At 36.7% G+C, this 12,837-nt stretch overlaps 2 protein-coding genes across 2 annotated transcripts; one reads left to right on the plus strand and one right to left on the minus strand.

Annotated features, from left to right (window-relative positions):
- Window positions 1–954: 954 nt before the first annotated feature.
- On the minus strand, window positions 955–2,202 carry LOC140945536 (melatonin receptor type 1A-like). The gene has a single exon (XM_073394549.1). The coding sequence runs from the start codon at window positions 2,200–2,202 to the stop codon at window positions 955–957; it is 1,248 nt and encodes a 415-aa protein (XP_073250650.1).
- A 6,307-nt stretch (window positions 2,203–8,509) lies between these two features.
- On the plus strand, window positions 8,510–10,085 carry LOC140946802 (melatonin receptor type 1B-B-like). Its single transcript, XM_073395912.1, has one exon. It carries the CDS (start codon window positions 8,721–8,723, stop codon window positions 9,876–9,878), a length of 1,158 nt encoding a protein of 385 aa, XP_073252013.1. The 5' UTR covers window positions 8,510–8,720; the 3' UTR covers window positions 9,879–10,085.
- Window positions 10,086–12,837: the final 2,752 nt, after the last annotated feature.

Here is a 12,837-nt window from a genome sequence, read left to right on the forward strand (position 1 = left end):
TGCATTGATGTCAACGTTCTTTAAGCACAAGTTCGCACAACTTCAACTGTCTCAGCACTGTTTCAGTCTAGGCCACCTTTGTAGATGATCGTTTACCGCAATTAGACGAGTATGAGACAGACTTAAAAGCCGATCTCTCTGATAACTAGGACGAGAATATTTTAGGTCAAGTTTCCAATGTTGGCAGATGCGGACGGCTTCTAGTTACTTACGTTCATAACTGTTTATAGCTACATCATCAGAGATGTCTATGGTTAATTAACATACTGAAAGTTAGCCAAAAGTTTGTTCACGGCTCATCGCAAAAGAACTTGGGATTAAGTGTGCCTCTCTTGTCATTATGAAAGTTCAAAAAGGGCCACAATTGAAAAAGGAGCTGCAGTGTTTCACCTGTGAGGAAGTGGGCACGAAACTCTCTAGGTTTGTTGATCGCTTCGACGGCATTGATTTTACCGATATTTTAGACTTTTACAAACGGTCCAGAACCTCACAACATGGCTGTTTTTGTTTTTCTATTCTAGATGGTCGGAACAGGGAACACAGTACAGGCAATGGTCTGGGCAAACCTTGACATGCCTTAAAGATTACTGAATTATTACTTGTGGGCTTGTTTTGACAACTGATTTTTTGATGCAGAATGAAGTATACCTGCTCTGGCTTAGACTGTTCACAGTCCTCTATTTTTCCGTAAGATCATCTAGATCGAGCGCTTTGTGTTACGGGCTGCCATCTGGCATGAGACGTGAGTGTCAAAACTACTTAGGGGGCGGGGGCGGTTTGGGAGGACCGTCCATCCCCCCCCCCCCCCCCGAGCTATAATTCCCGACGCCCGCCCCCTCGGTACATTTGAAAATCAAGATACCCGTGACGGTAAGACGCGGTGTATCTAGACGATCTCAACAAAAAATAGGAGACTGTGAACAGTTCTAGCTCTGGCTAATTTTCCGTCTTTGCTTAGACTTGATGTGTTGTTTCGCATTTGCTTTCCTGCTGCGATGGAGGTACTGGATTTTCTTCGACCATCTGATACAATTCTTTTCTGTCTAGGATGTATTGGGCCGTACTAGAATTGTTTTGTTGGCTTAGTATATAGCTCGTTTCTCCCTCTACAGTTTGATAAATTTGACTCACTTCCGGTCGATGACCAGATTCTGATTTAGAAAGATGCTTGTTTTGCCGCCTCACTCGATTTTTAGCCAAAATAGTGCTAAGAGTTTCTACCTCTTCTGTTTTAACCTCTGCACCCGCCGACAAAAAGCCAACTTTACTTCCTCGATAACGATTGCAAAATATAATTTTGCGGAATTCTCTTTTAAAGACAGGATTCATTCCAGCATATATAAACGGATTAATTGTGTTGGAAAAATACAGTAGAAACATGCATAGCAGTTCAACGTTTCGAGGCATGCTGGCGACAAGACGGAACCGTCGCAAAACGACGATAACCCAAAAAGGGATCCAGCAAATCATAAATGCAAAGACAACAGCAAATAGAGATTTACTGACTTTAATCTCGTGTGCTGTGATGTAGGTGTTTCTCTCGCTTCGCTGTATTACGTATAGTGCATCTGCGTTGTGTTGTTTTATCATCCTGGCAACTTTTATGTAGCTTATTATCGTCGCCATTAATGGTGTTAAAAAGAACAAAGTGAGAACAATGCCATAATGGATTAATTTACCACTTTCGCTGAGATGAGCAATGGAGCATTGAGCGTAGCCCTGAACGAACTCGTATGCTTGTAGACCAGCTAGACGTGGAACAACGGTGTAACAAGCAACAAATAACCAGACAGTCCCGAGTAAAGCGCGCGACTTGTGGGCTGAAAACAGTTTCTTATATTGTCTGTCTGACTTGCACATTCGCACATAACGGTTAACAGCCGTTAAACCCATGGTCACAGGTGAAACATAGATGACAAACAGGCTGAAGAAGGCGTGAAATTGGCAGAACACTCCGCCGAAAATCCACTTGCTGGTTAACAGTACACCAGTTCCAAAAGGCATGACAAAAACAGCAGATAATAAATCGCTGACAGCCAGGGCAATGATATAAAGATTTGTTGTTGTGCGAAGCCGCGCGTTCTTGTAGACAGAAATACAAACTAACGTGTTTCCTGTCAAGCTCAAAACATTCAGGATTATAAGCGAGGTAACTTCGACAACGGTTAAATACATGCTCCGTGAGCTCAGTTCGTCCGCCATTCTTGAGAAGAAGGTTTCAACAAGACTTTTTGGCTAAAGTATTCTGGTATCGCGTGAAACCACTTTGAAAACGAGCAATACCTTTTAAAAGTTGGTAAATTATTTTTAGTTTCTTTATCCAATCGGCGCTATCTCAATGTAGCCAAGTTTTTTCCCCTTGCTTCACCAGACGTGTAAATATTGAAGCAGTTCCATTTGTACAGAGGCTGGCTTCCTCCTTATCCCTGCATGCCAAATGGCTTTACTTGTTGTACCTCAAAGTTTTTGTTTCGCGCAGTATTTGTTTACGCTGTTTTCTTTTTGTAGGAAAAGAGGAATATGTTATCACTGCAAGATTATTTGCAAGTAATACCTTTGATGACACATGGAGAAGCAGGTGAATCGTTGTAATATCCCATTCAATCTATTTTCCGGTTCTTGCTGCTAACAAATAAGAAAGGAAACATATATTTCTAGGAAAGTGCATCCCGCAGTCTGTAGATAATGGATGATAAAAACTTTCTTTTCATTTTATCAACAGACAAATAGCATAAGAAGATATCCTACAATTATTGAAATTCTTATTGTTTCTTTTACTGAGGTAACCATCTCATCAAAGGCTGCCAAAATTATCGTGACATTTTTTTGTTTGTTTTAATATAATCAAGTGGTACCACCTTCAATTTTTCTAACATACACACATTACTTAGTATGCAATTCCGGAGAAAACAAACGCAACGGGTAATCTTCCGCCAGTCTGAGAAAAACAAAGCTTTCGATGGAATAGTTTCTGAGAATTATAACAGCAAGAGTTAACAAGGTGAACATCAATAGTATTGCCAACCTCTGAGTGATCAGTTTTAAACAATTCCGACGCAATACATCAAATTCTGTCCCTCCACGATACGGGGAAATACACCTCAGAAACCTTAAACAAATAAAGGAAAAGGCTAAGTGCTTAAAAGCTGTCGAAACATCAAATTAACTTTTTAATCTGACTGTGTACTTTGGTCCACGTTTTAAGTTGACCATTTTTAGTGCTACTTATCACCCTCCGATTTGATCTAGATTTTACCATGCAATGTTTTAAGCCCGTGTTAATTAAACGTAAATTTGAGATATAAATGAGAAATGCATCTCATAATACAAAAAATATATATATATATATATATATATATATATATATATATACTCGATTGATTTATGTCACTACCATAAAAAACAAACTGTAAAGTTTACCAGACTTGCTGCATTATAAATCTGAAATTATCTTCAACCTCATCTCTTAATTACATTTGTCTTGCGGAACTTTCTTCGTTTCTCGTGTACGATGAAAAGACGGATAATATTATTATTGAAATATAATAATAATAATAATAATAATAATAATAATAATAATAATGATATGACTGTTCCATCAGATAGAAACATCGCACGAAAGGAAACTGAAAAAAAATGCAAGTACAAAGACCTAGAACTAGAAATACAGAGAATGTGGCATATGAAAACCGTAGTGATCCCTGTGGTTGTTGGTGCGCTTGGTACAGTGAAGAAGGGTATGGTAGAAAACATCAAGAAAGTATCAGAGAGAGCTAGTATGACAGAGATTCAAAAGATCTGCATGCTGGGATCTGCACGAATCCTTAGAAAGGTGCTCAGTGTATGAACAGAATGATTGACTTGAGTGACTGACGCTCTAGGTCATATTATAAAATAACTAACTAAGATAGTACGCGCGCTCTGATTGGCCGAGAGGCGTGCTTGCATGAGAGTCTGTAATGAGCTTAAGCAGCGACGTTTTTGAGCGACGGACGTCAACCGGAAGTGGACTTTTTGCATCATTGGGGAGCGGTTTGGTTGAAACTCTCGGGTAAATCGTCTTTAAAAGAGAAAAGAAACTCAGCAAAACAAGTTTGTTAGCGTCAAGGCATATAAAAAGGGAGAAGGCCTCACTTCCGGTTGACGTGCGTCGCTCAAAAACGTCTTTGCTTAAGGTCCCTATTATGAGACTGATTACGCGTACAAGCTTTATTTACCCATTCCTTCGTCGGCTGAAACTTAAACGTTACAAAAAAAGAAGGTGCGTCAATTTTTCTTCAATAACCTGACATTTTAAGCGAGAAAAATCCCTATTTTGGAAAGCATCTTTTTGCGAAATAAGAACTGATTGCCCGTGCAAGACTTTGTGGACAAGACTTTGCGACTGGTAAGAATTTCTGTTTTAATCAGTGCCATTTAAAGAGTTTTGCGATTTTTCTCGGGTAAGTTATTTTTGCCTGATATAAACACGAGAGGGGTTGGGAGAATTCTCGACAGTTAGGCAAACCCTCGACTTCGTCGCGGGTTTGCATAACTGTCTCGAATTCAAAAATTAAATTTCTTTTCCTAATTCAAAATACACATTACTACAATAACCTCTGAGAAAAAAGATAGTTTTGAACGCAATGTGATTTTTTTAGAATTTTGGAAACTTTCAAATTTGCGGCCATTTTCAATTGGCACCCCATTTGCCGTCTCAGAAGCCCCTGGAAAACAAAGAAGCAGTAATAACGCAGATTAAGAAACAGTGACGTTAGGTACAGGTACAAGTAAACATGTCTGGAGTTCTACAAATATTTTTTCCAATCCACAAAATGAAACAGCTGTTGAAAGGAAAATCATGCCAGTTAAAAGCGGTGTAATCAGATCCAACAGCACTGGCGACCCCAAGAAAGGTATGAGGATTCACAAAATCCTGTTTCAGTTTCAAATCCTGTCGTGATGGCAAACATGAGCAGGTCGATTTAATGTTCAGAGCGGAACAGGTGTAGTCTTCAAAAACATCTAAAAACTCATTTTGTTCAAAACGAAAATTTTTTCGAAGACTGTAGTTCTTGTAGTAATGTGTTCTTTCAGTTTAAACAATAAGGCGTTTAACATATTATAGGCACTTTGATGTTTATGAAACAAAAACGTAAAACAAGATTGCTGTTAACAAAATAAATAAATAATAACAGTAATTATAATAATAATTTAAGAAATGTTTATATAACGCAACATTTCTAGAAGCTCATGGCGCTTTAAAAAAAATACAATTACATTTTCTTTTACGATTAAAATGTTTTTTGACAATATAGAAATTAAAATTTTTTTGATTTTTATATTGTCAAGAAACATTTTAAGCGTAAGAGAAATTGTAATTGTATTTATATATCAACTTGGCATATAAATAAATACTGTATAAATAAATATATAAATAAATAAATAAATACTACATAAATATTTCTAATATAAATATTATTATTAGTATTATTATTATTATTATTATATATTATTTAGGCATCGTTAAAGTATATTTATTATTCATTATTTTTGAAAAATAATGAATAATTAATAGTTTTTAACGATTGCTAAAAAATATAAAATCTAACTAATAAAAAGCTTCTTTAAAAAAAAAATGTTTTTAATTTGTTGTTAAAAACAATTAGGGATTTGGATTAGCCTTATGCTGTTAGGTGATGCGTTCCAAAGTCTCGGGGCAGCCACTCGGAAAGATCTGTCTCCATAAGATTTCAGATTAGACTTTTGCATGACAAGGAGATTGTTTGAAGAGTATCTTATTTGCCTCGTTGGGGTATAGCGCTTAAGAAAATCAACAATATATTTGGGACCCACGCCATTCGTTTCTTTATACGTAAGGAGTAGTGTTTTGCACGTTATTCGGCGTTTGATTAGTAACCAGTGTAATTGACGAAGTACTGGGCTAAGTTACATGTTCTCAGCCTCGTGGCGAGGAGCACAGTTTTGAACATACTGTAATCTATCGAGAACCGATCGTGGTAACCCATACAGAAGAGCGTTGCAAAAATTCAGCTCGGATGAAATAAAAGCAGGAACAAGTATCTCAGCTTCGTTTTGAGAGAGACAGTTCAGTATTTTTTCTGTATGTATATATTCCCTAAATGGAAGAAGGCTGTTTTGCAAGTATTCATAACATGGCCGTTAATGCCGTCCAGTGACGTCACTCACTACCCAAAAACCAGGTAGTGATTTTGATTGGTTGATTGTCTAAACATTCGTATAATTATGTATAATTATGAAAAATTTTAGCGGGTTTGTCGTTTATTGTTCAGCGGATCGCATCTCTGGCTTTCTGTCGTTTAGTTCAAACATTTCGATAAGCCTAATCTTTATCTTAAACAGCAAAATTGCCCTTGTCTTCGAAACTGAAATGCTAAATTGAACTGCGAATGAAGAATCATTGCGGAGAGTCGGTAGGTTTTTCATTTAGAGCCGCTTTGTGGTGGCGGCCGGTGATTTTGTTTACGCGAAGTTTTCTGAGATGAATGTTATAATTCGACTTTCTTGCTATTTTTACCGTCAAGTGTAATGATTCTGTTAGCTTTTCTTTCTTGTCTCCCTGTTTTTTTTTCTTTGTTAAGGACCAAATAGCTTCTTTTCAGAGAATTAAAGCAAATCGTTGTGTTTTTGAACTAAAATAAGTGTTCCGTGTGTGTGTTTATTTTATCGCGTGATTGCGACCGAGTTAGATTATAGAATTTAGTACAACCGGTTCAGAGTTGTACTGCATGCAGTTGATAGTTTGAACGTTAAACATGAATTACGATCGAAAAAAATAAAGCAGTTATGTATCGTGCAGACATTTCCAAACGATATTTCTCGCTTTGCCACTTGAAAATTGTGTTTTACTTTTTGCATGAATTAAAGCAAAGGTCAAGGAGTAGTGACGTCACTGGACGGCATTAGGGAGTTTAAGATACCGCGACTACGGACTACGACTACGGTTAAACATGCTACTGCGCATGATCAAAACCACGTGACTGTTTATTTTTCCCGCGTAGTCCTGTGGCTACGGTGACTTGTTGAGCTGTTCCGCGTAGTCGGGACTACGGAGAACATTTTGCTCGTATTTTGCCATCTCGGTAATTCAAGAATCTCGTCTTTTCGTAAGAAAGTTTTCAATTCACCTGCTTTAAGTGAGGGGGAAGCGAATTATGTAAGCTGTGCCTTATTTCTGCTCAGATTTACGCTTTTAATCCACCGTTGTGACTACATTTGTATCTAGCTTAGCTGTTTATACGTAGAATTCAGATTGATGGCCGAGGAGAAGAGAAATAATGCAGGTAATTTACTTTCTCTTCGCACTTGAAAAGTTTCAATGTTTGTTCGAACTGATTAATGTGTCTTTCTACTTGTGTGACCTTTGTTTATGCGAGTTTTTGTAGTCGCATTTGCTGAATGAAAATGATGTAAACATCTTCGAGACAATCGAAACTCGGCATTTCAATACTTCAAACTACATCAGATCAGTAGTCGGAGAAGTCCATCTTCTCAATCTAATAAATGAGCTATTACTATTTCTGTCTATTTCTTTAAGAGAACTGACGACTCGTCATTGATTGTTTTAAAGCTCTCTGTTTATAACTAGATTTGATTTGCCCAGCGCCTTTCTAATTTCCGTCTTTTCCGCTTTTTTCTGTCTATGTCATCCCTGTACCAGGCAGCAGAGGGTCTCACGGTGATTTTTCGCTTTCTCACTGGAGCGTGGACGTCAAGTACTTTTGTGAGTTCAAATTCATATTTGTCAACTAATTTTGGCATGCAGATCAGTAATAAATAAATAATTAAAAGAAAGAAAGAGTTAAAGAAGGAAATAGATTAAGAGCCATACGACTTAAACATTACCGACCTTACTGGCTGACCTCTTTACCATGATGGTGGCAGTCGTGCTATTCAGTGATGTGCGACTTAAAAAGAAGTTTGATTATTACAGACTGAGAAAGGTTTGCAATTAAAAAGGTTTATTTTCGATTTTGTTTGCGCCTGTTCCCTCAGTGGATACTAGCTTCTTGCATCATCAAAGTGTTCACGTCATGTTAATTCAAAAGGCTCCTTTTCTATGACTTACATGTACTTTTCTTGATAACTAAGTGATAAGGTTCAAGAAATATTTGTTTTCCGAGTGTCAGCTGTTAAATTGAAAGGTTGTGCCCCCGCGTAATCCGGAGGCTCTTCGATACATTTATTTACATAATACTTGCATCTTTCTACCCTTTCCGTCGTTGATTTAGAGATTCTCAACTATAAATCTATGAATTGCTGCTCAGTCCCTGACGTCGTCCAACATCTCTAAAACACATAAAATAGCGTTCTATCGATAACAATGAAATTTGATGATAATAATTAAAAAAAAAAATTGTAGACTGAGGTAACATATTTTTTAAGCTATCACTTTTATTGGTCCTCTGGGCGAAGATAAAGTTCGTGTGGGATTCATTAAAAGTGAAAGACGGAAATGAATTCGAGCATAATCTTAGGTGTCTTGCAAACAAATTGACGAGTCTCTTTCGGCAAAATTATAGGAGAATGACATAAAAATCCAAGTTTTGCTAGAAAAAATGTACAGAAGGGCTACGACAGCATATTGAGGCCGTTAATGTGAGACTTTTCACAAAATCGAATGATTTTGAAAGATAAAGAGAGCGCTTTGGTCATTTATATGCTAAAACTTTTGATATCGTCTAAGAAAACACTTTTAGATGGCCAACGATCTTAAAACAAGAAGCGCTACCCTGGTGATCCTGGAGGGATCAACATTGGTCATTTTAAATATCCTTTCACTTACTGGAAATATCCTTGTGTGTCTGTCTGTTTACAGAAATCCTCGCCTGCGTACATCCACTAATCTCTACATCATAGCTTTGGCTGTAAGCGATCTTCTTTCGGCATTGTTTGTTATGCCACTCGCGGAAGTCATCCTTTTTCAAGGAAGGTTGCCATTTGGTGAAAGCATATGCCAGTTTCACGCTTTCATTAGCCTCTTTGTCATTTATGTTTCTCCAGCGACTATGAGTTTGACTGCCATCAACAGATACTTTCGTATATGCCGATCTTCTGCGAACTACAATTGTATATTTTCGCCCAAAAAATCTCGTTTCTGTCTGGCTTTTGTGTGGATTTTTGTGGCATTTTATATTGGAATTCCCCGCGCTGCAGAACTTCAGGAATTTGAGTTTGTACCAGGTTACGCACAATGCTCGATCAAGCACCTCAGTGAAACAGCGAAAATCATTCATTACACAATCGTTATAACCCTGTTCCTTGCCCTGCCATTGTTAGCTACAACATTCTGTTACAGCAAAGTCCTTAAAACTATTCGACAACATAAGATAGAAATTTTTCCCTCGATTCGTCAAAATAGAAGGCAAGGTAACGAAACAAGCATATCTGTTCAAGAAATCAATCTAAGCTGGTCATTATTCATTGTTGTTTTTGCGTTTATGTTGTGTTGGATTCCTTTATGGGTAATTGTTATTTTAAGGCGTTTCTTTATCATTCACATGCCAAGAAATTTGGAGTTGTTATGTATGTTTTTTCTTTACATTTCCAATACGGTTAACCCTGTCATATATGCTGGCATGAATTCATCCTTCCGAAACGAGTTTCGTAGGATCATCACCTGTCGATCAAGACGTGTTGTAATATCTTTGACGTCAGTGAAAAGAAACGCAGAAGGAATGTTCGAGCTCAGTCGGATCCCTTCAAACGTGAGACAATATTCCAGAAACGAATCCCTTGAAAGATCTGAAAATGTGGATCGCATTGCTTCCTTGGATTTTGAGACGCCTGAGATTGACACTTGTAATCTTCAAGGAGGAAGCAAGAACCTACACTTTTTGCATATTCCGACTAGATAAGAAATATGAACGTCTCGCTTACTAAAAAATATGTTAGAAATCTGACTTTATCCGTTTGCTTTAATATCACAATATTTATTTTATTCATCAGGTTGTATTCCGCAAAAATGGCATAATTTCTCCAGCTAGAAAATTCAAAAGGCTCGTAGCTAGTGAACATCTTAACTCCAAGTTCCTCGCTTTCACCTCTTTGATCGGGATAAATTAACGGCAATCAAATTCATAAGACAATTTGACTGAGTTCAGCCACAAAACTCTACTAAGATTTAATGGAGTAAAGCAAAGTGAAACTCATTTTCTACCGACTGCTCCATCTTTTTTTTTTTTTTAATTTATTAGCTTTTTCCCTCTAAATTTAAAACCCTTATGATCTGTACGCTACATATATTATGTCTTAAGGGAATGCCTATCGTTTTAAAATGCGAAAGCACTTAGAGTAAAAAGCCCTTATTTAATCATGTCAGTGATTGCAGTCGGGAAACACCACATTAATTGATAGAATGTTCACAGGGTTTTAATTTCTTCGGAACCTTTGTAATGTTAATGTAATAAATAAAAAAAAATACAGAAAAGCATGCAAGAGGTAGATAACAATATATAGCTAGTCTTTTTAATTTTCTAGTTCTCGGAAGAAAATATAGGTGACACGGTTTTGTTTTCTGGATTGTAATGTAAAGCCTGAGTGAGGGGAGAGACTGCATATAACGATTGCATGCTCACAAAAAGTGCAAATTAAAAAAAAAAAAAGAAAAAAAAGAAAAGAAAGTTGGTGCCTGTTCTTTGCTGTAGAGGACGTCATCCGCAGTTTACATTGTGCTTGATAACAGGATTGTTTCTCGAACTATTTGTCCTTGTAACCAGCTTTATAAAGATCCAAGTAAGTATTTTCCGCTTTTGATAGTAGCCTGAATTCCAAGAATATTATCACAGAAATGCTCTTAAGTTGTTAAACGTTATATTTATTAAGTCTAGCTAAGTCTAACTTCTTATTAAAATTGTCGACAAAACCGTTTATTACAAATAATTTAATAACTTCTTTGAAAAAAAAAACTTAATTCAGTTAATGTTGCAAATGCCCCTTATATAAGTCGGAATCATTAACGATGGGCCTTTTTAGTAAGTCTGTTCACGTTTTCAGGTGCGGCTGTCAGAATTCCGAGATAACGATTACATGTTCAGATGAAAGCTTTTTACCAAGGAAGTGGTTGACATCTGTAAATTCTACTGAAAATATGTAATTATTTAGGACGCGTTTTCTGATTCGTTCCACCCTTAAACACTTTGTACTATTAATCCCATCCTTATTTTTGTTTCTTTACAGAAGAAAAAAAAAACAAACAAACAACCACTACAAAATCACGAAAGAAAACACACAAAAAAGAAAGAAAGAATACAATGGTCCCTTGAGAAATCAAAAATTCAAGGGCGATCGCCTTAGTACTTGCCGACACGACACTACATATAAGTATGATATGGCTTAAAGACTGTGCAATAAAACTCATGCCATGACCCTTTTGACAAATGCGGTTTCATAGTCTAAAAAATGACTATATTAAACATCGATGCATCATGGCAGCAAATATATAAATATACAGACCATCAGTTTGCATTTTTACGAAGAAAACACAGCAGCAAGGTGAGTTCTAAAACTGCTCTCTTAATTCTTCCTTCCTTTCTTTATCTTACTTTTGTTTTATTTTAATTTCTGAAATAGCCAGGGCAGCAGTGATAATCACACGGCAGACATTCCACAATATGTTTTTAAAGTGCTTTTAATTTTCATTTGATTTATCCAGCTAGCTTTAGGCGAGTCATTAAATTTTACTTTTTTACAAAATTAATGGATTGAAAGTTTTTTTTTTTTTTTTTCTGATTAATTTTTCTGATGTTTTCTTCTTATATTTTGTAACTTTTAATCTCTGGCATAATAAGAAAATATAACGTCTAATTTGCCTTTGGAGAGGTGAAAGAGCCGCACTAGAAAAGTTTTGGAGAGCAGACTACAGTTATCAACGCATTAAGATGTAGCTATTAATAGAATGTCCTAAACCTATTTGCCATTGAATCCGACGAAACAGGTTTGATGCGTGATTCACTTGACTCTTTCCTCGCAAACTGAATTGTGAGTTACGATTTTGTACCAAAACAAATGTTATGGAGGCCACACAGGTTTGCTAGTCCGCACAGAATGTAATTAAAGTACCATCCTGGTAAAGAATTAAGTCGAATCTTTGCACATCTATTTTTTAACTACAGGATACAATTTTTTTACATTAAATTACAAATTCTCCAGTTGAGACTGGTTTCTATTCATTTTAATAATAATATATATATTGCCGAATAAATGTTTCCCCGAAAGGCAAATCTTGAGGTCTTCTTATGAGTTAACGTATAATTAGAGTCAGGTGACATGTCGCGTGATAACAAACTGATTGCAGATGAAGAGAAAGTGGTCAGTTGATTATGATATTCTTTTTTATGATTACTTGAATAATTTACACTGAGGATCAAATTCAAATGGACAGCCTTTCCAAACGAGAATGGCTAGAATATCGCCCTGTCAGCAGAGTCTTTCTTTCGCTTGCTCGGTTTTGGCGTCATCGAGAAACAACACTCTGCATGAATCGAGTAAGATGCTTGTTGAGCATGCGCGGCATGTTGCTAGTGATAGAACCCAGTCCTTATACCCGTGTTTTTTCTACAGCGGGCTCGGTTATGACCATCAGTTTATCAATAAACAAGATGCTCGCACTCGGAAAAAAATAAAACAGTTTGAGGGTAAAAAACAAGATTGACTAGTCCAGAAGTTTGTGCTGCGGAGACCTCAAAGGTTTAACGTGATTCAGGCAGAGCCTCTTTTTCTCTTTCTCAATCAGCAAGGCTCAGCTCAGAGGGTGCTAAAAAAAAGATGTTTTTCTGTTTGTTTGTTTTTTGTTTGTTTTTCCTTTTTTTCCCACAG

This window comes from Porites lutea, chromosome 8, assembly GCF_958299795.1.
Source record: "Porites lutea chromosome 8, jaPorLute2.1, whole genome shotgun sequence".
In the NCBI taxonomy this organism is placed as follows: Eukaryota; Metazoa; Cnidaria; class Anthozoa; order Scleractinia; family Poritidae; genus Porites; species Porites lutea.

Coding starts and splice junctions, on each gene's coding strand:
- LOC140945536 (XM_073394549.1), bottom strand. CDS start 2,202: ATGGCGGACGAACTGAGCTCACGGAGCATGTATTTAACCGTTGTCGAA.
- LOC140946802 (XM_073395912.1), top strand. CDS start 8,721: ATGGCCAACGATCTTAAAACAAGAAGCGCTACCCTGGTGATCCTGGAG.